This window comes from Bubalus bubalis, chromosome 5 (assembly GCF_019923935.1).
Source record: "Bubalus bubalis isolate 160015118507 breed Murrah chromosome 5, NDDB_SH_1, whole genome shotgun sequence".
Classification (NCBI taxonomy): Eukaryota; Metazoa; Chordata; class Mammalia; order Artiodactyla; family Bovidae; genus Bubalus; species Bubalus bubalis.
In genome coordinates this window covers 42,136,539-42,164,224 of record NC_059161.1, presented here as the reverse complement: position 1 = coordinate 42,164,224, position 27,686 = coordinate 42,136,539, and the positions used below count along the sequence as shown (strand labels likewise).

At 40.5% G+C, this 27,686-nt stretch overlaps 1 protein-coding gene across 3 annotated transcripts in view; it reads left to right on the top strand.

Moving 5' to 3' along the window:
• Positions 1 to 27,438, top strand: part of FMO4 (flavin containing dimethylaniline monoxygenase 4) — a 54,637-nt gene extending 27,199 nt beyond the window's left edge. The window contains exons 7-9 of one of the 3 annotated variants that reach the window (XM_045165736.1): positions 560 to 912; positions 3,554 to 3,623; positions 27,174 to 27,438. In XM_045165736.1, coding sequence (XP_045021671.1) covers positions 560 to 912; positions 3,554 to 3,623; positions 27,174 to 27,177 — 427 coding nt within the window. In that variant the 3' untranslated portion in view covers positions 27,178 to 27,438. Of the gene's footprint in view, positions 1 to 559; positions 913 to 3,553; positions 3,624 to 10,060; positions 12,684 to 13,422; positions 22,434 to 27,173 lie in introns of those variants that run through there. The other 2 variants (XM_045165735.1, XM_045165734.1) reach the window with 2 other exon arrangements.
• The last annotated feature ends 248 nt before the right edge of the window (positions 27,439 to 27,686 follow it).

Genomic DNA, 27,686 nt, shown 5'->3' with positions numbered 1-27,686 from the left:
TTCAATATATAAATTTTATAGACATCATGTCTGCTGCAATTAGGTAGAATGATGCTCATAATGAAAATACGAAAATGTTCATAATGAAAATATGTTCACTATGAAAATCCATTAGTAAATAGATATAATTTTTTTAATTCAAAAAGTTTTTTGCAATTTCCTCTTTGCCAAATGTCAATCTTTTGAGGGTTGGGTGATGTGAGATCCAAAACTGATTATCAAATGGATTGTCATATACTTGATCCTGACATTGCTCCAGAAATTAATTCCAAGAGAGGGAGAATTTTAAACCCCACAGGAAAAAATAGGCTTAGTCAATTTCTACATGCCTTCTACTGGGAGCAGGAAAACAAAACTTGTTATAGAAACAGCAAGTGACAACTTGAGAATTGACACTTGCTGTCAAGTGACAACTTGAGAATAGACAACTTTGAATTAGACATTGGTCAATTTACTCCCTTGACTTGGCAGATAATTATTTTGAACTGACTAAATAAATCATTTGCTGAGTGTCTCATAAATATAGCTACAGTGAATAATTTTCTCCTCTGTGTCAAAGGAAAAAACCAAAAAATATTGTGAATGATGAGCTGCCAACCTGTATCCTCTGTGGGACGGTCACTATTAAAACCAGCGTGAAGGAGTTTACAGAAACCTCTGCTGTCTTTGAAGACGGGACAGTGGAAGAAAACATTGATGTTGTGATCTTCACTACAGGATACACATATTCTTTTCCATTTTTTGAAGAGCCTCTCAAAACCCTTTGTACAAAGAAGATATTCCTATATAAGCTGGTCTTTCCCTCAAACCTAGAGAAGACAACATTAGCTATGATCGGCTTCATCAGCCTTACAGGATCCATCTTAGCCGGCACAGAGCTCCAAGCGCGATGGGCCACAAGAATATTCAAAGGTACCTGGACTCTACCTAAAGCCCAATGTGAACAACTGAGTCTTGAAATCAGTCCCCTGAGATTTATCTAAAATCCAACAAATGTGAGCTAAAGTACTATAAAATATCCAAAAAAATTTTAATGAAGAATTAATTTTGTATGTATGTAATATTATGGTGACTGTGCTTCTATCACTAACGTGAGTGGGAAAAGTGAGTGGAAAAACAGGCTTTGACTCTGTGGCTAGGATAAATCTGGACAACAGAATAATCACACTTTCAGAGTAGCTGAGGAAGTACTCAGGATCCCGTCTTATTCTGCTGTAGTCGAATCAAATCTAGTCTAGTCTATTTACTCCTGTCTTTCCATTTATCACTAGCAGTAGAGTTTTATATTGCTTCTTAAGAAAGATATTGAGAGTAATATACACTGTGAGTAAAGTTGGGGTCTAAGAAGATAGTGACTTTTAAGAAATGCCCATAAAAACTGTAGACACTGGGCACTAAGGGCTGTCAGTTATCACTGTCAGAACACAGGTGACAGAGTCAGGGCTGCCAGAGTCCAACCCCAGTCCAATCCCAATTCACTAGCTTTGCAAGAACCTCTTTAAATCTCAGCCCCTTTGTTAAAATGGGAATAATAAAACCTCTTTCATAAGGGTTTTGTAAAATGAATAATGTCTACAAAGCAATTAACACAGTACTTGGCACAGAGTAAATGCTCATTAACTGATAGCTGTCATTCTTACTTTTCCTATTGTTATCACACCTCTCCAGGGCAAGTTTTAGATTTGTAAGCATTGTAAAGAATTGGGTTTGTATTATTACATTTGTAAAAATATAAACAATAATCACAGTTGAGCCAATAATTTGTCCTTTAGCAGAATTCTGCCCTTAATGAGTAAAAATCACCAACAATTTATAAATACCATATAATACAGTATTAAGTAGTACTGACTTCTCTCACGCTGCACAAATGTAGTGTATATCAACTATACTTTAAAATGTTCTCCTAAATTGACAGACATGGTATTTTAATGGGGTGCTGGGGGGAGGTGGAGTGAAGGGAGGAGAAAGTGATTAGGAATCTCATTTATTTGTATTACACAAAAAATTCCATGGCCTTTTATTAAACTATCCAAATGTTTATTTAAGGCAAATTAAAGTGCTTTTATGGCATTTTCCAATTATATTAAAAACACAGAAGACTCTTAAGTACCTGGGTTTTGGTGGGGGGGTTAATTATTTTTTAATTGGAGAATAATTGTTTTACAATGTTGTGTTGGTTCCGCCATACAACACTATGAGTCAGCCATAAGTATACATATATTCTCTCCCTCTTGAGCCTCCCTCCCACCCCCCCAACCCCATCCCACCCCTCTAGGTTGTCACAGAGCACCAAGATGAGTGCCAGTTTCCACTAGCAAATTCCCACTAGCAATCTACATTTTACATATGGTAATATATGTTTCAGTGCTATTCTCTCGATTTGTCCCACCCTCTTCCCCTGCTGTGTCCACAGGTCTGTTCTCTATGTGTCCCTATTCCTACTCCAAAAATAGGTTCATCAGTACCATTTTTCTAGATTCCATATATATGACTTAATATATGATATTTGTTTCTCTCTTTCTTACTTCACTCTGTATAACAGGTTTCAGGTTCATCCACCTGGTTTGGGATGATCCCCTGGAGGAAGGCATGGCAACTCACTCCAGTATTCTTGCCTGGAGAATCCTATGGATAGAGAAGCATGGTGGGCTACAGTCCAAGGGTCACAAGAGTCAGACATGACTGAAGCAACTTGGCATGCACACATGCACCTCACTAGAACTGATGCAAGGTCATTCCTTTTCATGGCTGAGTCATATTCCATTGTATATATGTACCACAACTTCTTTATCCATTCATCTGTCAATGGATATCTAGTTTGCTTCTGTGTCCTAGCTATTGTAAATAGTGCTGCAGTGAACGTTGGAGTACATGGGTACATATGTCTTTTTGAATTATATTACCTGGGTTTTTAAAGTATTTTATAATGAGCTCAAAAATGCTTATGAGAATGATAGAGCTGACGAAACAAACCTTGATTAGATCACACCACAGTAGTGATTGCATGCCTCTCCAGAGACCCTGCAAGAGACCAGGTACCACCAAGTGAAGTCTTTACAGCTTTACACAGGATACAATGATCCCAGTACACTCCAGGGCTAAGTCAGAGCTTTCTCGTGTAGATTCATAAGTACCCAGGTTAAGTGAGTTCAGAGGGGGATTTTACCTCCAGAAAATTATCCTCTGCACTCTATTCCCATTCTGTACTGTGTGCTGTGCTAAGTCACTCAGTCGTGTCCAACTCTTTGCGACCCCGGGGACTATAGCCTGCTAGGCTCCTCTGTCCATGAAGTTCTCCAGGCAAGAATACCAAAGTGGGTTGCCATGCCCTTCCTCCAGGGAATCTTCCGACCCAGGGATCAAACCCACATCTCTTGCAGCTCCTGCATTGCAAGCAGATTCTTTACCACCTTGGGAAAGCCCCAATCCCATTCTAAGTTTTTGCAATCACATGTTCTGAGGTCGGAGCAGTGGGAGGCCAGAAATGAGGGGGAAGAGAACTCAAAGGAAGAACCACATGTGACTTTGGTGTTGTTTCTGGCTTTTCTCACAGGACTCTGTAAGATACCACCATCTCAAAAACTGATGGCTGAGGCTATGAAGAAGGAGCAGCTCATAGAAAGGTATGAAATATACCCTGCTACAGGGAAAATTTACCATTATATTCCATTACAAAACTTTTTTTTTTCAATATAAAGGCCATTCCTAGGGAAGCAGTGGGGCAGGTTAGAAATAATTGCATTATGAGCCAAAAGAATATATTTTTAGTGCTAACTCTTCCACCAGCTAGATTTGTGGTCCAGTGGTTAAGACTCCATGCTTTCACTGCAGGGGGCATGAGTTCAGTCTCTGATTAGGGAACTGAGATCCCTGCATGCCACACAGTGCTGTCAAAAAAAAAAAAAAATTGATTTTTGGCTTTAGATGATGTGCCTGGTGGGGACATCAGGTCGCCTCAGCAGAACACAGAACCTAGCCCTAGACAATGGCCATCCTTTGTTTACTTGGCCCCAAACCCTGTTCTCTTTGTTCTCCTACTTCTCAGGCTATTCTTTCTCTATATTTACAAGTGTCTCCTCTTCCTCACTCCTAAACATTGGTGAACCCCAACCTTAATTCTCAAACCTCTTCTTACTTCTGTTAACACTAGTGGGTGACCTCACCAGGCCTGTGGCTTTAAATGACATCATGTACTCATGGCTCCCAAACTTGGATCTCTAACCCAGATCTCTCCTTGGAACTCCAAATCCTAAACCAACTCCCTCTAGGTATCTCCACTCAGATAGGTAATAGGTATCTCAAAATTTTTTAAAAACATTTTATTTATGTATTTAGCTGCCTCAGGTCTTCATTGTGGCACACAGGATCTTCATTGCATCATATGAGATCTTTCGCTGTGGCACGTGGGCTTTGTTGCTCTGTGACTTGTGGTATCTTAGTTCCCTGACCAGGGATTGAACCCATGTCCCCTGTTTTGCAAGGCGGATTCTTAACCACTGGACCACCAGGGAAGTCCCGGTAACTCCAATTTAACATGTCTAGAAACTAACCCTCAACTTCCACCTGCACATGGGCTACTCTGAGACTTTCCCCATCTCGGTCGATGGCTACTTATTCCAGTTGAACAGTCAAAAACCTTGGAGTGACCTTTTCTCCTCTTTTTCTTTCACATCTTCAGCAAATACTGTTAACCCTTACCTTCAGATAAATTCAGAATCCAGACCCCTCTCACCACCCTGGCTGCTAACCACCCCAGAACAGGCCACTGTGGTCTCTCACCAGGACACTTGCTGTCACCTCTTACCTGGTCTCTGTGCCTCCTCTTCTCTTCTATGGTCTACTCTTGACTCCACATACGAGTGACCAATGCCACATTGCTCTTCTGTTGAAAACCCTCTGCTTCCCATTTCACTCCAAAAAACTTCCCTGCAGCTCTGCACCCATCCAGGCAACAGCTCTCTATGCCCTCATTGTTTCCTGTTCTCCCACCTTACCCAAACTGCTCCAGTCACTCCAGATCCCTGGACTTCAGGCATGCCTCAGAACCTTTGCACTTACTGTCTCCTCTGCCTGGAATGTTCTGCCCCCTACCCCATACCTGTTGGCTCGCTCTGTTCAAATATCCCCTCATAAGAGAGAAGCCTTCTCTGAGAACACTGCATGAAATAGCAACCCACCCAGTCTCATCATTGTCTTTCCCCTTTACCCTTCTTTATATGTCTTCATAATTCCTCTTACTACTTGATATATTCTATAGTTTGGCTGGGGTTTTGTTGTTGCTTTGTTTTTCACTATGCCAAGTGGCATACAGGATCTTAGTTACCTGAGCAGGAATAGAACCCGTGCCCCCTATAGTGGGAGAACTGACTCTTAACCACTGACCAGCAGGAAAGTCCCTGGCTGGGTTTTCACAGCCTGCTGTTCTGCCCTGTTGGAATGTAAGTTCCTTGACAGCAAAGACTTGGTTTTACTCACTGTTGGACTCCCAACACCTAGGATAATGCCTGTTATGTGACAGACACTTAAGATTGATTGACTGATTGAAGGAATGAATGAATAAGTGAAAGAATGACATTGGCACATCATGAAAATTTATTAATAACAGCAATAGACAGGGATAGAAACTTCCTATACACTATACATTTGACCCTTGAACGATACAGGTTTGAACTGCATGGGTCCACTTATACGCAGATTTTTTTTAATATATTGGAAAAATTGAGAGAGGTTTGTGACAATTTGCAGATAAATCACAAAGCCTAGAAATATTGAAAATATTAAGAGAAGTTAGATATGTCATGAATGTGCAAAATATAGGTAGATATTAGTCTATTTTATCATTTACTGCCATCAAATATACAAAAATCTATTATGAAATTTAAAATGTATCAAAACTTGCACACATAAACACAGATCATACGTTGGGCCATTCACAAGCAAGAGAAATATAAACAAGTGTAAAGCATGCATGTGTGCTCAGTCACTCAGTCGTGTCGGACTCTTTGTGACCCTATAGACTGCATCCCTCCAGGCTCCTCTGTCCATGGGATTATCCCAGCAAGAATACTGGAGTGGGTTGTCATTTCCTCTTCTAGAGGATCTTCTCAACCCAGGGGTCAAACCCGTGTTTTCTGCATTGGCAGGCAGACTCTTTACCACTGAGCCACATGGGAAGCCCAAACAGTGTAAAGATGCAGTGTTAAATCATAACAGCATAAAATTAACTGTACACTACTGCAGTAATTTCATAGCTACCTTCCTTTGCTATTGTGATGAGCTCAGGTGTTTCACATAGCTGCTTAATATGTCATATGACACTAATCATCCCTGCATGAACAGTTCATCTCTCCAGCAAATTTCATATCACAGTAAAAAGTGATCTCTCACATTCCTCATGTATTTTCCATTGTGATTAGTGCAATAATGTAAACCTTGAATCACAACACGGGACCCATTAGAGTGCCACTAGTGATGCTGGAAGTGCTCCCAAGAAGCAGAAAAAAGTCCCGAATTTACAAGAAAAAGTTGAATTGCTTGACATGTACCGTAGACTGAGGTCTGCAGCTGCAGTTGCCTGTCATTTCACAATAAATGAATTCAGCATAAGGACCATTATAAAAAGAAAATTTGTGAAGCCATCACTGTACCTGTGCCAGCAGGCATGAAACCCTTGCACTTTTTGTGAAATACTTTTTCATCTTGTGTTGAAAATGCAGCTTTTATGTGTGTGCAGGATTACTATAAGAAAGGCATACTTATAGACTTTTATAGATTTGAAAAATAGTGAAGTCATTATATGACAACTGAAAACAAAAGAAACGTGCAGAAGTGTTTAATGATAGAGAAGGATGGTTTCTTGATTTTAGAAAGCAGGGTCTTTAAAGAAAAGTCAAGATAACAGGAGGAGCAGCTTCTGTTGACCAAGAGGAAGCAGACAGAGTTTCAAGATGCCGTTAACACACTCACTGGAGAAAAAGGATATCTGCCTGAAACGGTGTTTAATGCAGACAAAAGTGCCCTATCCTGGAGATGGTAGATAGCAGAATGCCACAAAGGACATTTATTATTAAAGAGGAAAACTGAGCATGAGAATTTAAGGCAGGAAAGCATAGGCTAACTCTCCATTCATGTGTAAATGCAGTCGGGTTTATGGTCATGATAGTTGTTCAGTCATGTCTGAACATGCCTGCCAGGCTCCTCTATCCATGGAATTCTCCAGACAAGAATACTGGAGTAGGTTGCCATTACTTTCTCTAGGGGATGGGTTCACAGTCAGGACTGCCCTTAACTGTAAAACTGCTAACCCCCCAGCCTTGAAGGGAAAAGATAAATACCAGCTACCCATATTTTCATTGTACAACAAGAAGGCGTGGACAAGGACAACCCTTTTTCTGGATTAGTTCCTTCACTGCTCTGTCCCTAAAATCAGAAAGTACCTTGCCAATAAGTGACTGTCTTTAAAAGTTCTTTTGATATTGGATAATCCCCTGGCCACCCAGAACACAAAGCATCTGAAGTGCTCTATGGAAATGATTGTCAGTGCTATGGAAGAAAATCCCAATAGAGAAAATATCATGAAAGCCTGGAAGGATTACACCTTTGAAGATGCCATCGTTGTTATAGAAAAAGCTATAAAAGCCACCAAGCCTGAAACAATAAATTCCTGCTGGAGAAAACTACGTCCAGATGTTGTGTGTGACTTTGCAGGGTTTACAACAAAGCCAGTCAAGGAAATCATGAAACAGATTGTAGATATGGGGTTGGGGGGGGGAAGGTGGGAGTGAAGGGTTTCAGTTCAGTTCAGTTCAGTTCAGTCACTCAGTCGTGTCCGACTCTTTGCGACCCCATGAATTGCAGCACGCCAGGCCTCCCTGTCCATCACCAACTCCGGAGTTCAAGATAAGGATTTTAGAGAAATTTGAGAGCTAATAGACCCCCCACCAGAGGAATTAACAGAAGACAATTTGATAGGGGGATGAGTGCTTCCAAACCAGGGCAAGAGGCTGAGGAAGAAGACATAGGAGAAGCAGTGCTAGAAAGCAAATTGACATCAGACAATCTGGCAAAAGGATTCCAGTTATTTAAGACTGATTTTGACTTCTTTTACAGCATAGACCCTTCTATGATACAGGCAATGAAACTACAGCAAATGATGGAAGAAAAATTGGTATCATATAGAAACATTTTTAAGAGAAGTGAAAAAGCAAAAAAGTCAGACAGAAATTACAGTGTATTGCCATAAAGTTGGAGAAGGCAATGGCACCCCACTCCAGTACTCTTGCCTGGAAAATCCCATGGACGGAGGAGCCTGGTGGGCTGCAGTCCATGGGGCCGCTAAGAGTCAGACACGACTGAGCGACTTCACTTTCACTTTTCACTTTCATGTGTTGGAGAAGGAAATGGCAACCCACTCCAGTGTTCTTGCCTGGAGAATCCCAGGGATGGGGGAGCCTCGTGGGCTGCCGTCTATGGGGTCGCACAGAGTCAAACACGACTGAAGTGACTTACCAGCAGCAGCAGCAGCTATAAAGTTACACAAGTATTTCCGTAAAGTCACACCACATGTGCCTGTCTCTGCAGCCTCCCCTTCCACCTCCTCACCTCTTTCCCCTCTGCCACCCTGAGACAGCAAGATCAACCCCTTATCTTCCTCCCCCTCAGCCAACTCAATGCGAAGACGACAAGGATAAAGACCTTTATGGTGATCCACTTCCTCTTAATGAATAGTAAATAATCATCATGCCCCAATGTTAATAGATATATCTGTTGTGTATGTGTCTTAATGTGAAAATCTAAAACCTGCACAGCAAGAACTGAATGAGAAGTTTTTGTGTCATCATCGTCATCACTGCTTAAGTATTTATCATATAGAACTTCATGTGTAAGACTTGTAGGAAGTGGATAGCCCACCCTTACATAGGCATAAGGTGAGTGACATGTACAGTAATATAAAATTAATAATGTGTTAGCTTTCTTATTGGTTTCTAACTTTTCTTTCAAAGAATTATATTACTATACAATATGCCTCTTTCTTTCATATTTGAAGAAACAGTCCATTATCACAGGTAAGTGGGTTTTTTTTTAATGTTTCCAATACTGTACTATGAATATGACTATAATACCATATACCATAAAAATTTTATAATGATTATTCATTATTATGTAGGCTAGGCTTCCAAGAAACAATCATATTGCTACTGTTTCTTCATTATCAATGTATGATTCATTATACTTGTAAATAAATATGAATTTCTTCTTCACATTATCTTTTCATTTTTGATGTCCAGTGTTAGGAATACAAATAACATCTACAGTGTTTTGTATCATATAAGACAATATTGATGTAGGTACCGATAGATGATTCATCTTATAAACAGACAACATAAACTTATGGTATTGATGAGTATAGTACGGTACTGTAAATAAATTTTCTCTTCCTTATGATTTTATTAATTTTCTCACTTTAAGAATACAGCATAGGATCACATAACATACACAATATGTGTTAACCTGTTTATGCTATCAGTATGGCCTTTAGTTTACTAATAATTTATTAGTAGTTAGGTTTGAGGGGAATCAAGTTTCACTTAGATTTTCAACTATATGGGGGATTGATACCCTTAACACCCTCATTGTTCAGGGGTCAACTGTACTCACATCTGTGTCATGTTCAGTTCTGCTATACCAAGTATGATCCTCTCAACTCACAATTAGCATCAATAAAAATAATTCAGGTGTTTATATATGTGATGCTTTCTGATCATGTTTATTTGTTCAATAACTGTGGTATCTGGACTGATCTGATTTTACCCTCATATCAAATTCAAGAACCTGAAACATTGTTTAAAGCTCCTCTTCGCATCTTCTTCTTCTGCCATCTCCTTTAACAAAATTAATTACATTCACAAATACCCTATGCAAATAAACTCCTTTTATTTTTTCTCCCCAACATAGGAAAACATTCCAAACTTGGTTTGATGCCAACAGAAAGAAACAAAATGGTGGGAGGTGGGGAAACTCATAACTTGAAAATCAAGTGATCCATCTTCTTCCCTCTCAGGGGTTTGATGAAAGATCCCGGTGTAGACAAAGTTGACTACATTTCCTACCTGGATGACCTCGCTTCCTTCATAGGCGTAAAGCCCAACATCCCACTCCTGTTCATCAAGGATCCCAGACTAGCATGGGAAGTTTTCTTTGGACCATGTACTCCTTACCAGTATCGCCTAATGGGCCCCGGGAAATGGGATGGAGCCCGAAATGCCATCTTGACCCAGTGGGACAGGACACTGAAACCCTTAAAAACTCGAACCACTCCTGGTTCCTTCAAACCTGCCTTCAAACATTATTTGAAAGCCTGGGGGGCACCTCTACTGCTTGCTTCCCTTCTACTGATCTACAAATCTTCAATTTTTTTGAAATTGGTGCCAGAAAAACTACAGGACAGGTTATCCCCTTAATTAATAAGTATTTGGTGAGGATAAACCTGATGGGTTATGAGGATTGTCCCCAGTCATATTAATTCTGTTCCCAAGTATCTTGTGTTTTTCCCCTCTCCTCTCCATCATAGCTCTTATCATCCAAGTTTAGGTCTAATCATCTCTTACCTGATTTATTGTTCTATCTTCCTCTCAAGTCTCAGCACCTCCTTTCTTGCCTCCTTTGCTTAAGCAGTTGTTCTAAAATAAAAAATACTGTCATTGTTTCCATCAAGATCTTGGTAGAGACAAGACAGAACTCAAATTAGGTAATTTGTGGAAACTTTAATATAAAGATTATGTCCAATGGTTTGAGCAGAGTTTGGGAAATCATAAGTAGAATGAAATACTCCCAGACTAGTAACCATGAGATGCTTTTACCATCCATAGTTTTTCTAACGAGGCAAAGGGAGAACAAATATGAATAAGAGAGTGAGATTATGTGGAGAGGACCACCTCTTAAGAGCTGTGATCCCCAGCTCACCACTGAAGGCAGTCCATGGTGACCCCAAAAGTACAGAGCTAGGGAAATTCACTGCCTGCTCTTATGTTCTTCCCTCCCTCTGATCTTCTGCCCATGCTTCTCAGTGGCCTAACCCAACCAAAATTCAGAAGGCCAAGGTTACTGACTATTGTGGATTTAATTGCATTCATTTCCCCCAAAATATAGTCAAGTTCTAACCTCTGGTACCTGTGAATGGTGCCAGAGGTAACTTACTTGAAATAGAAAGTAAAAGGAAGAAAGTGAAGTTGCTCAGTCATGTCCGACTCTTTGCAACCCCATGGACTGTAGCCTACCAGGTTCCTCCATCCATGGGATTTTCCAGGCAAGAATACTGGAGTGGGTTGCCATTGCAAATGTACATAAGTTGGAAATAAGATCTTTACAAATGTACATAAGTTGAGATCATACTGAAATAGGGTGAGCTAGATTCAATATAAAAAGAGGATCCTTATAAAAAGAGGATAAAGCTACTTCCTGGCAGTGTGGTGACTAAGACTCCAGGCTCCCAATGCAGGGGGCCCAGGTTCGATCCCTGGTCAGGGAATTAGATTCCATATGCCTCAACTGAAGATCTCACATACTGCAACTAAGACTCAGTGCAGCCAAATAAATTTTTTATAGAGAGAGAGAGGATAAGACACAGAGACACAGTCACAGTAGAGAATACCATGTGAAGACAGGCAGAAGTTGGAATGATGCATCTACAAACTAAGGATCACCAAGCAAGCAAACACTCAAAGAGACACAGAACAGATTCTCTCTCAAAATCCACAGAGGAAAAAAAGCCCTGCCAACAACATTTCCAGAATCCTAGCCTCCAGAACTGTGAAAGAATAAGCCACCCACTTTGCTATGGCAATCCTAGGATACGATACACCAACTGATGTTTCCTGTGGAGGTCAGCCTCCTAGGCCACCGGGCAGAGCAAAGGTGATGGAGAGTGTATGTGGAAGGACAACCAGAAAGGATCCAGAGCAGACATGTTGCTTTCCAGTTTAAAAATCCTTCAAAGTGTCTCCCTGGATTAGAGATAATAAATTCCTTAGCCCTGAAGAGAAGACTCTTCCTGATCTGAGTCCATTTGCCCAGGTCACCAGAATCCTGGGCTGTAGCTACCCCTCCTCTTCAAAATCCTACCATCTAGCACTCATACCTCCTCACTTTGGCATAAGCTGTTGCCTTTTCCAGCTACTTAAATTCACACCTGTCTTTCTAGGGCAAGCTTGATTATCTCCCTTTGTGAAGCCTTCTCTGAGTCCCCAGAGCAGAGCTGATTGCCACTACATAATGACTGGGCTTCCCTGGTGGCTCAGATGGTGAAGAATCTGCTCACAATGCAGGAGATCCAGGTTCAATTCCTGGATTGGGAAGATTCCCAGGAGAAGGGCATGGCAACTCACTCCGGTATACTTGCCTGGAGAATTCCATGGACAGAGGAACCTGGTGGGCTACAGATCATGGGGTTGCAGAAGAGTTGCACATGACTGAGTAACTAACACTTTCACTTTCTTTCACTTTTCATGACTGCCATCTCCCATACTACATCATTGTTCTGTTCTTACTATAACATTAATGTAATTTTCTTTTTGTGTCCATCTCCAAATAAATGGTGGGTTTTTTGAGAGGAACCATCATCTTGTTCAGCTAAAACACTGCCTGATAAAAATACTGCAAAATAAATATTTGATGACTAAACAGTGGCTTCACTGGCTGACATTCCTTGTCTCTCTTCCACCCACATTCTTTTCTTCTGCCAACTTGATAAATTACTTCAGACTACTTCAGCTCTGCAAATGAACAAGGACCGTCCACCAACATCTAATTTTATAAGACAATCCATGTGGCAGTCAGAATGTATACAACTGATCAGCAACTGGGAGCCAGGGGTACTGATGGAAAGCGCTAACTCTAGAATTCAACCTGGATTATAATCCCAGCTCTGCCATTAACTGTGAAGCTTTGATCAAGTTACTTAGCCTCTGTGAGCCTCAAGTGTCCTCATCTGGAAAATGAGGCGACAAGAATATCACCTACCTCGAAAGTAAACATGAAGTGAGACAATATAGGATGTTACTTACATAATAAATTAACTATTAACAGCTGAAGAGTTTGAGGACATTTTTAATTCTCTGAATTAAAGGATTTGAAAACTACAGCCTGGCTGTATTCCCTGTTGCCTAATCAGAGAGTATGGCCTCTGCTGTCGGTGGATCACCTGGTAGGACCTTCCAACTAGGATCACTCTTGTGTCCCTGTGTTCCCCTCTCCCCCCAAGACCTGAGTCTATTGCTACCACCATTGCTGCCATCGCCGTGGCACCACTCACATGCTTTTCAGACAGACCTTCCAGGATGCAGCAAGCCAGTAATACCAAAGGAAGAATTACTCTCCATCATTAGGAGTGGACCTCCTGACATAACTTGTTGATTGTGTCTATAGGGTTTTACTGACAACAAGCCCTGGTCAAAGAAGCACCTAATTCCAGATCTTCAAAACCAACTAAAACTGACCAATAGGAGCAGTGTTGTTGGAGGATGGAAGGAACAAAAAGTGCCCACCAAACCGAGAAGGTATCCTGAGACTGAAAAATGAGGTGGACAGCTCCGGGTACTCACTGGATCACATATTACAAGGCAGCTTACTCACCGGGTAGGATCTGGATCAAGCAGACAATGATCCTGAAGCGTTCACAGCCGCACTCCATACCACCAAGGGGTCTTGGAACAATTTTACAGTTTACCTAGGCTATGAGCATATGTCCTTGGAAACAGGTCATGCATTCCTAAGATTTTTGAACAAGTTAACTAGTCTCATGAGTACCAGAGTACGTCAAGGAAGGTTTTCCTCATTGTTTGGAGACTGTCAGAGCATAGAGGCCACCTGGTCCTAATGATTCTTAAACAATATCTATTAACTATAAAGCCCTCGACAATGGAGAAGTGATCTGCTGCACAGTACAGTCCTGGGTAGGGTCAGTGAAAGGACAGGAGAAATTGTAAAGACCTAAGATGACCCTCAGAGCAGCAGCTAGGGGTCCATCCACCTCCTCGATTGACAATGAAACACAGGTCCCAAGGGTGATTCATAGTCCCATAACATTTAGAAATATTATTAAAGTAATTTTAATCTTTATCACTTATCATATAATTCATATTTTTAAACATAAAAGTGTAATTTAAATGAAATTGACAATATTAAAAAAGCATTAGGAGGCAAACCACATTTCCTAAATTCTTTCAAGGAAATCAAAATAAGCCAGCTGTAAAAAAAGTCTCTTGTTCAACAATAAAATGTGCTCAAAGCTCAGCATTACAATAAGGTACTTCTGTTATACAATTTCTGAAGATTTATCTCCCCCAAAAGAAAATTTTCAAGTGTAGGGGAAGTCTCTTTTTTAAAAGGACTAAGCTTCAGAGATTGCATTTTCTAGTTTAATAACAGTACATACATATAACAACATAAGAGGAAATAAGCCCCAAAACCTTTTCTTGGACTACCCTTATGCATATAAGTTCTAACACCCTCTCCACGTTGAGCTCATGCTAGCTCTTCAAGTCAACACTGAGTCTCCAGGCAGGTAGTAATCAGAGCACCTACCATTCACTCTGTAGGACAGAAATGGAACTATATTCACACTCACACAATCCACTGCACTCAGTTGACCTCACTTTACCCATCCCAGGCAATCCGGCCTCCCTCAGCCACCTTCAGTTAACTTTCAGGAACCTGGCAAGTGAACAGTTGGCAAATAACCAGATGTAATGGTTCACTGGCAGCAGACAAAAGCAGAGAAGAGGAGTAACCAAGAAGGAAGACAGGAAAAGTCAGCTCTTTAGAGTCATGTGGGAGAAATAAATCACTCCCAATAACCTTTAAGAACACCACTAACTTGAAAGACAGAAAACCAGTCAACTACAGTACAGTTTTCTGGGGCCAATCAGCAGAGGGCGCCCAGTCTCTCCATCAGTGGTTCGGAAGGAACATGTTGAATTACAGCCTGAACTGTACTAAAGCCTAAATCTTTTTGTGTGTGTGTGAGGGAGGAGGGGAGATTATTTTGTTTTGGTTGTAGTGCACAACTTGTGGGATCTTAGTTCCCTGACTAGAGATCAAACCCTGCCCTGTCGGTGAAAGCAATGAGTCCTAACCACTACACCACCAGGGAATTCCTAGCCTGAATCATCTTTTGAGAGGAAATTTGGTTTCTGAAAGCAGCTAAAAATCATTTAAGACTCAGTATGAATGTATAAGATGTAAAGACAAACTAAGAAATTTCCTTATTGAAAATGAAACATGATATAAATAATGAAGTTGATTTGCTTCTGTGATTCCAAACAATAAGTCTGAAAGATGGAGAAAGAGCAAAAGAATGAAGAATGAAAATCCAAAGAAGTGACCAGAGCAAGATGCTTTCATACCTTTTAGACAAAGAAACAATACATTTGTGAAGACTTGACAAGGCAGGGGGGTTTGGGCTGGGGTAATAAATGGTGAAAATGTAACTGGGAAGGCAAGGGTTAGTTTGACATGGTTTGTTTGTAAAGATTTCTCAGCCCCAAATTTCGTATTTCTGGTGATAAGAATGTCTTCGTTCCTTCTGGTACAGGGAGGGTGCCTTTCACATGGAGACTGGTGAGTGTCATAGTGACTTTTCTGCTCCTACTGTTGTCTCAAACTCTTTCAGCTTAAGATGTTCAATATGCTTAGTCGCTCAGTCGTGTCCGACTCTTTGCAACCCCATGGAATGTAGCCCGCCAGGCTCCTCTGTCCATGGGGATTCTCCAGGCAAGAAAACCGGAGTGGGTTGCCATGCCTTCCTCCAGGGGATCTTCCTAACCCAGAGACTGAACTCAGGTCTCCAGCATTGCAGGTGGATTCTTTACCACCTGAGCCACCAGGGAAGCCCATTCAATATGCCTACGTGCCATATTTTGGGCTAGCATGCACTGAACCCTGTCATCATACTTTGTACCACACAAAACTTAGACCACCACAGGTACACAGGATACAGCAAAAGTTTCCTGCTCACACTTAAGCAAAATCACACAAAAGAAGGTAACAAGGCCAAGACAATACCTGCCTGTCCTTTCAATGTCACACTGAAGCATTGTTTAGCAATCCTCTCAAGGTATTTTATTTTCTAAGAGAAGTCTGAATGTTCTAATTAACTATCAGAGACTCAGACTATGTAAAGTTAATTTGTAGATTTATGTTTAATAAAGATAAAATGATTCCTCTCTAGCAAAAGAGATAATCCCAAGGGCTATGGTCTAATGCCCTGCTAAACATGAATCAGTTTGTTTCTAACCTAAGTAATTTATTCTAACCTTTCTTTATTAAACTGCCTATAAATACTCAGCTCCTTAAATGCTCTTTGAACCAGCTTTACATACTGATTCCCTCACCAATTAATGAGATAATTAAATTTTTGACATGGGTTCACAGTTTACATCTGCAAAAACAAAAAAGGTTATGTTTTTAACTTCTGAAAATCACACTTTCACATTGTACAAGTGAGTGAGCCATTGATGAGAACTCATCTAAGTAAGTCTTTTTCACAATGAAATCTGGTAAGGAAGTGCTTTCTTGGTACCTACTATTGCTCAGGTCATGAGCAGCATGATATGAGGAAAAGGACATGAACATCAAAGCCAGACCTGAGCTCATATATGATCATGCCCACCAACTCAATGGACATGAATTTTAGCAAACTCTGGGAGATACTGGAGGAAGGAGCCTGGCGTACTACAGTCCATGGGGTTGAAAGAGTCAGACAAGACTTAGCAAGTGAACAACAACTACCACTTTCTAGCTCAACAATCTGGGGAAATTCACTCTTTTTCTCTAAGTTCTACTCTATGTTCATGAAATGAGGATAAATATTTCTTCTACAGAATGTTACTGTTAGTGCTAAATGAAATAACACATCCTGCATTTAGCATAGTGTCTGAGTCCTAGTAGACAGTTAGTACATACATCACCTTCCCCTTCTCCCAAGGGGATGCTGGCAAATGTCTAAAGAAAGTGTAGTGTGTGCAGAGTCTCACAGTATAAGCACTCCCACCATGACTGGTTTAAACCCACCAACCTGAACACAGAGTTGGAAATAAACATACAATTGGCCCTCACACTGCTATATGAGCTGGCTCTTTCTCCTCCTGTTCTTCACCTCTGCAATTCTTTCTCCTCTTTCATATCTCAATTTAAACACTTCATCAGAGGAGATGCCCTGACTCCCAGGTTAAGTCAAGTCCCCTATTATTTTTCCTCATAGTACTGTGTGCCTTTAGTTCAGAATTCTTCTCACAATTTGTAATTACACATTTATAACTATTAGTTAATTAACCTCTATCACATTGATTAGACTGTAAGTGCCAGAAAGACAGAGAATATATCTGTTTTGCTCTCCATTATTTCCTCAGCATCTAGTTCAAGTCTGGTACCAAAAAAAGGACTCACCTCAATAAGTATCTGTTAAATGAATCAAGCAACCAAACAACTGAAGATGGATAGGTGAATGGATTGATAGATGCATGGATGGAAGGATGGATAGACAGAACTGAGTTTTTTGTCCCTTGTCCAAATTGTATGTAGTTATTTTCCCTCTACCAGATGCTCAGTCCTTCTGTAAATATTTAAGCACAAAGTTGGTCAAATCAATCCTCTTTGGAAGTAAAGAATTTTCTGATGGTTAGAGAAGTGCAGGACAGTGGCAAACTTTCTGAATGGCAGTCACCTGTAATGTCTCTGTAATTGAGACTGTTCTCCAGAGTCCACTTTGGAACTTGAGTCCACATCCAATTTCCTTCTCTTCTTCATATATTTATGTAAAAATAAAAAATTAATAAATAAAATAATAATAAATAGAACCTTCAATTATATAGTCAGAAAACCAGGAAAGGGAGCCCTCATGTCCTTCGATTATAGCAGAACTCAACAGGAAGAAGAAAGACTTTTCTTCCCCCGTAAGGACTGGTAATGAAAAGCCATGGACTCGCTTTTACTGTTGCCCTTTTCCCCGCTATAAAAATGTTCTTCCTCCCTTGCCATGTGGGGACCTTCATATGGCTTACCACTGTTGCAGACCCAGAACTGCCATTTTCTGCTGGGTTTCTGGTGGTGCTAGTGGTAAAGAATCTGCTGGCCAGTGCAGGAGACACAAGAGACATGGTTGATCCCTGGGTCTGGAAAATCCCCTGGAAAAGGAAATGGCAACCCACTTTAATATTCTTGCCTGGAGAATCTCATGGACAGAGGAACCTGGTGGGCTACAGTCCACAGGGTCTCAAAGAGTCAGACAGGACTGATGGGACTTAGCACATATGCATGCACACTGATCCCAAACAAAGTCATCTCTGCTGGAGAAATATCTGGCAGTCTCTTTGCTTTAGGTCCAACATTTCTTACCCCTACTCATACAAAATGCCTTCTATCCAAGTTACAGATTAAGATCAACATTTACTCAGCTTGATTTTGTTCCAGAAAAATAATTTTTCATTCATAACTAGAAGCATTTTTCCATATTCAAAATTATCATCTCCACTATTCAAAGGCAACTTAGTTAAACTAAGTATACCCCCCAAAAAAAGAAACACTTATTTTGAAGTATTTTCTAGAGTGTTGTACAAAAAATGTCTTTTTAAAACTTCTGGTTAAACATGGCAGAACACGTGATAATTTTTATGTCATCATTTTAAAACAACAGTAAAGGGGGAAAAAAGACAACAGCAGATGGGCAATGTCATCACATTTTCAGCAAATAAAAAGCATATGGAAGGGCCTTTCCTAGTGGTCCAGTGGTTAAAGAATCTGCCTGCCAATGCAAGGGACATGAGTTCAATCCCTGTTCCAGAAAGATTCCATATCCAGCCAGGCAACTAAGCCCAGATGCCACAAGTACTGACCCTGAACTCTAGAGCCACGAGCCACAACTACTGAAGCCCATGCACCCGAATGAGAAGCCCGAGCCCTGCAACTAGAGGGTAGCCCCACTCACCAAACTAAAGAAAATCTTCGCACAGCAACAAAGATCCGGCAGCCTCCCCCCCCCCAAAAAAGATGTAAATTAAAAAAACTATTCATTAAAAAAAAAACCATATGGAAAAGACTTCCCTGGTGGTCCAGTGGTTAAGACTGTGCTTCTACTGCAGGGATTGGTTTGATCCCTGGTCGGAGAACTAAGATCCCACAAGCAGCACAGTGCAACCAGAAAAACAAACACACATACACACAAAACACAAAAAGCATATGGAAGGTAAGCAACTGACTAACAAAGTAGAGGAACTTTATAGCTTAAATTAACATAAAGGCATCTAGCGTGGCAAAGGACAGGGATGGGGCAAATAGATAAAACCAGGTGAGGTAAAGTCTGTACTCTGAAGGAGAAGCCCCAGATCCCATCTTCCCGCCCTTCATAAGTGTGGCACTCACTTCTCTGGAATGGCTTTAGCAAAAAATATCTGGATTCTAACTTTCAGGGAACCTCAGCAAAAAAAAGTAGAGTGCCTAAAATCCCAGCCTGATCACATCCTAATCAATCCCAGTAGTAGAGAAGTCCTGCACGAGCATACAAAGTCACAAATTAACAGTTTGGTTCTGTTCTCTGAAATGTGAACAAAAGACAAGGGCCAATATACGTTTCAGGAAATCATCTAATACAGAAGGCAGGGGCCAAAACAAACACAGAAGAACAGAACTTGGAGGAATAAAAATAATGCATGAGTTAACATCAAAAGAATTACAATCCAGGGAATGCCCTGGCAGTCCAGTGGTTAGGATTCCTCACTCTCACTGCTGAGGGTCTGGGTTCAGTTCCTGGTCAGGGAACCAACATCCCACACGCTGTGAGGCATGTTCAAAAAAAAATTATAATCCATCTTCTCTGAGAGACAAAAGATAGTATTGGGCCCGTGAAACAAGAACACAATATTATTGTAAGAAGAACAATAGAACAAGGAGTTTGTAAGGAAAAAAAGAATGGAAGATAAAATTCAGGAATTCTCACAGCAAGTGGGGCTGAAAAATAAAATGATGGACAATACAAAAGCAAAGAAAATGTAAGGACCCATCTAGGAAATTTAACATCTGAATAATAGGACTATCAGATGAGATTAAGCATGATTAAATTATTGTGGAGAAGTAAAGTTTGCCACCCAAAATGGGTCTCTTTGGCATGAAGATTATTTTAGGCTGATTATTTTTAAGAAACAGAAGTCTCAGGAAGTTTTTGTTTTTACCTCTCCCTTAGTTGCTTAAAAAATAGATAAAGGGTCTGTTCCTGGAACTTAGCTATCACCAGAGACATCTACAAAAAACATGGGCTGGGCTGGTGGGGGACTTGGCAGGGCCCAGATATCAGAGCCCACTTGGTGTCCCGTTGTCTCTGCCTGGCCCAGCAAACCTCTGTTTACCAAACATTGCCTTTTCCATCTCCATGTCAGTTGCCTTCCTCCTCAAACTACTACTTCACTATCCTGGTTAAAGTCTCAAACTACTACTTCAATCCTGTTTGGTTTTCAGCTAAAGATGGTATTTAATGTGAGGGCTTCAGCCATTTTGATGAGTTACTCAGTTTTCCTGGGTCTCTCCATGTATCTGTGTTATTAAAATTTGTTCAATTTTCTTCTGTTAATCTGTCTCATGTCAGCGTAATTCTCATACCAGCCAGAAGAACCTAAAGGAGTAGAGGAAATTTTTTCTCCCCAACATAATTAAAGAAATAATACAACCTCCCCTCCCTCAGCTGAAGACTCAGTGGAAAAGCCCATTCATTTCATTCAGCATAATGAATGAAAAAAGCATGATGGAGTTGTTTTAGACATGTGAGTTTTGAGCTGCTGTTACAAATAACGATGAAAATATATCACATAAATAGTTCAATATAGGAACCCAGAGCTTAGGGGAGAAATCAAGTTTAGAGATACAAATAGGAATCCATTAGCTTGTTAAAAAACAAGTATTTGAAGCCAAAATATTGAATAAAATAACCTACAGAGAGTTAAATAGAAAAGGAGAAACATAAAAGAGAGAAGGGAAGAGACTAGGGCTCAGAGCAAAGTCCTGCAGAGGAGATAAATACAATGTCTCAGAAAATCAGAGAAAAGACTACTTCAGAAGCTGAGCAAAATCAACTGTATCAAAAGCAACCACGATGGAGGGAAATAGAGGAGATTTAATTGTTGTATTTACTGATTGGAGAGCACTAGTCATCTTAGTAAGAACTGCACATCTTTTAGAAGTATTAATTTTTTCAAAGATTACAGTTGGAGTATGGTGGGATACTGGAGAAGTGGAGATGCCCAGGAGGTAGGTGGATATTCAAGTTTGAAGCCCCCGAAAGACAGTGGGTTATCATTCAAAGAAAAGCACTGAATAATATAGAACACTGCATTTCTGTGATAAATTCAGGAGGAGCATTTCTTATAACGCTGTTGTATTAGTTGATGGCATAAGTCACTAAAAGTAATTTTAGGAGGGACCAAAATAGCCAAGTATGAGTAAGAGGCACCGGATAGTCTGGAAGGACTACCTATCCTTTAGAAATCTTCCTTGAACATTATTTTCCTCTCAAATGAGCTTTTGCCAAGGGTTTAGCTCCTTACAGATATGTGGCAAATTAAGGGAGTAACTCTCTGACAATCAACTCTGCCAGTGTATACAGAAACATTTACATAATTCTGAGAACTCAATCCTCTATACCTGCATTAACTTTAGCCCCAAAAAAACCCTTCTTGCTCATATTACCAACTGCCCAACTGGTAAAAAGAGGAAAAGAAAATTTCAATGAAATGTTTTTATTTTAAATTTAGCAGTGCATTTTGCAGTGAACCCTTCAAGATATTACAGTTGCAATATGTAATCCTGGGTAATTAAATGAATTAATCTGTTCATTTCATATGAATTAACACTAGAACATACTTCCTGAAAATGATACATAAAGTGATATACAAAATAGGTGTAGTTCCTGCCCTTTTAGAGCTTACAGTCAAGTGGAGAGATAGAAATTAAACAAATCATAAGTAAATATGTGACTATAGACTGAAAGAAGTTTTGAAGGAGCAGTCTAATAAAAGGAAAATGACAGAGTGACCTAATTTAAACTGTGAAGGGATGTTATCAGGGAAGCTATCTAAGGAAGTGACATTTAAACTAAAATGTAAAGGATTAGTAATAACTTTCCAGCTAAAGACTAGAGGATTAAGGGCATCTCAGGCAAAGGCCAGCAGGCAGGAAGTCCTTGAGGCAGAAGATGGTATAGTGCTGCTGGAAATCAGTAAGCAAGGTAATTGGCCAGGAGGTAAAACCAAACAAACCAAACAAAGCAAGACCTTACAGGTCATGGGAAGGATATTTGCTTTTGCCTAGGTAAGTGTTCGGAGAAGGCGATGGCACCCCACTCCAGTACTCTTGCCTGGAAAATCCCACGGACGGAGGAGCCTGTTGGGCTGCACTCCATGGGGTCACGAAGAGTCAGACACGACTGAGCGACTTCACTTTCACTTTCATGCACTGGAGAAGGAAATGGCAACCCACTCCAGTGTTCTTGCCTGGAGAATCCCAGGGACAGGAGCCTGGTGGGCTGCCGTCTATGGGGTCGCAGAGTCGGACACGACTGAAGTGACTTAGCAGCTTAGCAGCAATGAATAACAATGTTTAATATCTTATTTATTTTCAGTGTAACTGTAGTTGATTTAAAATATCGTGTAAGTTTCAGGCGTACAGCTTCAGATTCTTTTCCATTATTGGTTATCACAAGATACTGAATACAGTTCCCTGTGCTTTACAGTAAACCCTTGCTGTTTTTCTGTTTTATATATAGTACTGTGTATCTGTGAATCCCATACTCCTAATTTATCCTTCCCCCTTTCCTATTCCCTGTGGTAACCATAAATTTCTTTTCTATGTTTGTGAATCTGCTTCTGTTTTGTAAATTTGTGTATTTTTAGATTCCACATGTAAGCAGTATAGTATTTGTCTAACATTTCATTTTCTTTAGCCATTCTTCTATCAATAGGTTAGTTTTGACAGGTTGCTTCTATATCTTGGCTATTGTGAATAGTGCTGCTATGAACACTGGGGTGTGCGTTTCATTTTTAATTATAGTTTTGTCTGGATATATGCCCAGGAGTGGAAATGCTGGATCATAGTAAAGTTCAAGTAAGTCACTTCAATCATGTTGAACTCTGTGCAATCCCAAGACTGTAGCCCACCAGGTTTCTCTGTCCATGGGATTCTCCAGACAAGAATACTGGAGTGGGTTGCCATCCCCCTCTCCAGGGGATTTTCCCAACTGAGGGATCAAACCCAGGTCTCCCGCACTGTGGGCAGATTCTTTACCATCTTGGCAACTTAGCTTTCTTAGCTTTCTGAGGAAACTTCATATTGTTTTCCATAGTGGCTATACCAATTTACACTTTCACCAACAGTACAGGAGAGCTCCTTTTTCTCCACACACTCTCCAGCATTTGTTATTTGTAGACTTTTTAATAATGGCCAATCTGATGGATGTAAGGTGATATCTCATTGTGTGTTTTTGTTTTTGTTTTCAAAATTTACTTATTTGTTTTATTTCTGGTTGTGCTGGATCTTTGTTGCTTTTCTCTAGTTGTGGTGAGTGGAGGCTACTCTTTAGTTTTCAGTGCTCAGGCTTATCATTGCAGTGGCTTCTCTTGGGGAGCATGGGCTCTAGGGCATGAGGGCTTCAGCAGTTGCAGCTCCCGGGCTCCAGGGCAGAGGTTTAACAGCTGGGGCACATGGGCTTAGTTGCTCTGCAGCATGTGAGATCTTCCTTGATCAGGGATGGAACCCGTGTTCTCCTGCATTGGCAGGCAGATTCTTTACCAGAGCCACCAGGGAAGCCCTCACTGTAGTTTAGATTCGCATTTCTCTGTTAGTGATGTTGAGCACCTTTTCATGTGCATGCTGGTCATTAGATAAATTTTTTATAATAGAGAAGAACAAGTCTGACTCCATATTGGATGTTTCTTTTACCTTGACGACTATACTCTCTGCCTTTACTGCAAGCTAGTCACAAAAGGAAGATTGCCTATAGCTTAAAACATACATTAAGATCCATCTCTGGGAACCCTGCTGCCATGTCTGAGTGTTACACTAAAACACCTTTGCTTAGCTCACAAAAAACATCCAGACCAAGCCCACCTGTAAACAGCTGCAGGAAAGACTAGCACATCTCCCCTGGAGTATGGTCAGAACCAGGAAATATCTGCAGCAGCTTACTGCTTTTTCACTTTACTTCCTCACCCCTCCACCCATCTATGTACTGGAAAAGAAACTAGCATCAAAACACAGACAAGATGGTTCTTATTGACATTAGTCTGCTATAAAAATACTGGTCTGCTTGCTTTCCCAATAAAGTCGTTATTCCTTGCCCCAACACTTCACCTCTCCATTGACTGGCCTGCCACATGTTGAACAGTACTAGCCTGGACTCCATAATGTTTTGAAGATACAATTCATAGGACGTGGTGATGCATTAGATAATTAGAAGGAGCAGGTATTTTAATTCTAATTTTCTAGCATGAAAATAGATTCAACAGAGACACTATTTTCTGATACAAAGGAGACACAAAAAAAATAAGATTTGAGAGCAGGAAATCAGGAGTCGAATTTAAGTACTTTTGAGATGTTTGTGAACTTTCACAAGATTCAGAAAAATTATTTAAATTGTTATGAAAAATAATTTTAAAAGATAGATTCTTAAAAGCAGAATTGCTGGACCAACAGATAAAGCTGATAGATACTACCAAATTCTTTTCAGGGTCCTGTCCCTTAAACCCGTGCTAAATCTAGATGTATCAATCTTTTTTTTTTTTTACTTGGCTCCTTTATATAACGTCTATATCCTATAATTTGGTAATTAACATGAAAAACCAAATTTTTATTCAAATTTCCATGATTCTTGATTGAAAAACTGCAATATTATGATTTATAAGAAATATATATTTGGTCTCTCACAGAGGAAGAAATTTTCCTCTCCCCTTCTAGGTTCTTTTTGGCTGGTCTAAAAATTAAATTGACATGAAACACATTAACAGGAGAAAACCAAACAAAAGTTAAATACTATATATATATGAGGTAGAGTCAAAAAAACTGAGTAACTTGCCAAAATGGCTGAAACTCTCACCTTAAAGAGCATCCTCAGTCAAAGACAAAAGTGGGTGTTGGGGGTGATGACTTGAGATCTCAAAGGGGAGGAAGACAATTGGAATGGAGATGAAAACATAGAAGAATTTAACAAACTTTGCTAGATTTCTCCCTGTCTATACACTTAGCTCATACCATAGTTGTATATGGTGATAGCTTTCTCGAAAGAGGCCCTCTGTCTAAATTCTTGGGGTAGGGGTATTGTTTTTGTTGTTCAGTTGCTAAATCGTGTCTGACTCTTTTGCAACCCCATGGACTGTAGCCTACCAGGCTCCTCTGTCCATAGGATTTCCCAGGCAAGAATAGTGGAGTGGATTGCCATTTTCTTCTCCAGGGGATCTTCCCGATCCAGGAATCAAACCGGCATCTCCTGCATTGCAGGTGGATTCTTTTACCACTGAGACACCAGGGAAGCCCCTATCTAAATTCTTTAGACAGAGGAAAAGTCAAAATTTCTTCCTGAATCTTCTCAGTCTTGATTGTTTTCAGTTTGAAATAATCTTCATGTCAAGGAGACATTTTGGGGTGGCAGATTTTGCCCCCCTACAGGTCACTCAGATGACCAAAATATATTTCTCTTATATTTGGTTTTCATCCATGGATCCTGACTCACAGCTGCCATAACTGTTAGAATTTCCTCAACAGTAATAGCATTGGCAGCAACTTTTATCATAATATTTGGTCTCCTGTCCTCAGTTCCTGAAACCACTTCAGACATAAAGTGAAATGATGTCTCATTACTCATAACAAGACCTTTTTCACCATAATTGGGTTTATGTTAATGATGCTATTACCTTAAAACTGGGTTCACATCTTGGTGGGTATCAAGTCAAAAGACACAACTAAGCAGGGTAGGGAGTCTCTGGAGAAAGAGAATCAGGCATGGCTTACTTGACATAAGAGAAGCCCTTTTTGGCCTTAAGCCATTTTGTGATATAAGATGGGCCACAACGCTTGCCCTTAAACAGGTCTCATTAACTAATGACCTCAGTTCAGTTCAGTTCAGTCACTCAGTCATGTCTGATTCTTTATGACTCCATGGACTGCAGCACACTAGGCTTCCCTGTCCATCATCAGCTCCCAGAGCTTGCTCAAACTCATGTCCATCGAGTCGGTGATGCCATCCAACCAACTCATCCTCTGTTGTGCCCGCCTCCTCCCACCTTCAATCTTTCCCAGCAAAGGGTCTTTTCCAGTGAGTTGGTTCTTTGCATCAGGTGGCCAAAGTATTGGAATTTCAGCTTCAGCATCAGTCCTTCCAGTGAATATTCAGGACTGATTTCTTTAGGATTGACTGGTTTGATCTCCTTGCAGTCCAAGGGACTCTCAAGAGTCTTCTCACCACAGTTGAACATGACAGTTGAAAAGCATCATTCTTTGGTGCTCGGCTTTCTTTATAGACCAACTCTCATATCCATATGTGACTACTGGAAAAACCACAGCTTTGACTAGATGGACCTTTGTCAGCAAAGTGATGTCTCTGCTTTTTAATATGCTGTCTAAGTTGGTTATAGTTTTTCTTCCAAGGAACAAGCGTCTTTTAATTTCATGGCTGTAGTCACCATCTGCAGTGATTTTGGAGCTCAAGAAAATAAAGTCTGTCACTGTTTCCATTGTTTCCCCAACTATTTGCCATGAAGTGATGCGACCAGATGCCATGATCTTCGTTTTTTGAATGTTGAGTTTTAAGACAGGTTTTTCACTCTCCTCTTTCACTTTCATCAAGAGGCTCTTTAGTTCCTCTTCACTTTCTGCCACAAGGGTGGTGTCATCTGCTATTGAGGTTATCAATATTTCTCCCAGCAATCTTGATCCCAGCTTGTGCTCCATCCAGCCCAGCATTTCGCATGATGTACTCTGCATATAAGTTAAATAGAGGGTGACAATATACAGCCTTGACATACTCCTTTCCCAACTTGGAACTAATGATCTTAGGGGAATGAAAGAATGAAGAAACAAAATTGTTTCTTCTCTTCAGACAAAAGAAGTAACAACAGCAAAGATAATATATCTGTGTTGTTCCAAAGGTAAAGATTAGCCTGAAGTGCTCAACCTACAGATCAACTGGAACCTATGGGGTGATGATGTTGACACTTTCTGACTCTAATGACTTCAATCAACTAAAGCTTGGACTCTGTCAACATTTGCTCAGATTCTATTCTGAATTCTCCGCTGCTCAAGCCCCTTCATAAATATGCATGTACCATTAACTTAAAACTTCCCCAGTTCCACTGTCGGGGAGACACTGCTTTGCGAAAGATGCCCAATGTTGTCTTTATTTGCTGCAAGCAATAATAAATCCTTCTTTCTTTCAATCTCTGGCTTGGTTTTGTCTTTTGACACCCACCAAGAGTCAAACCCCAGAGAAGGCAATGGCACCCCACTCCAGTACTCTTGCCTGGAAAATCCCATGGACGGAGGAGCCTGGTAGGCAGCAGTCCATGGGGTTGCACAGAGTTGGACACGACTGAGCGACTTCACTTTCACTTTTCACTTTCATGCACTGGAGAAGGAAATGGCAACCCACTCCAGTGTTCTTG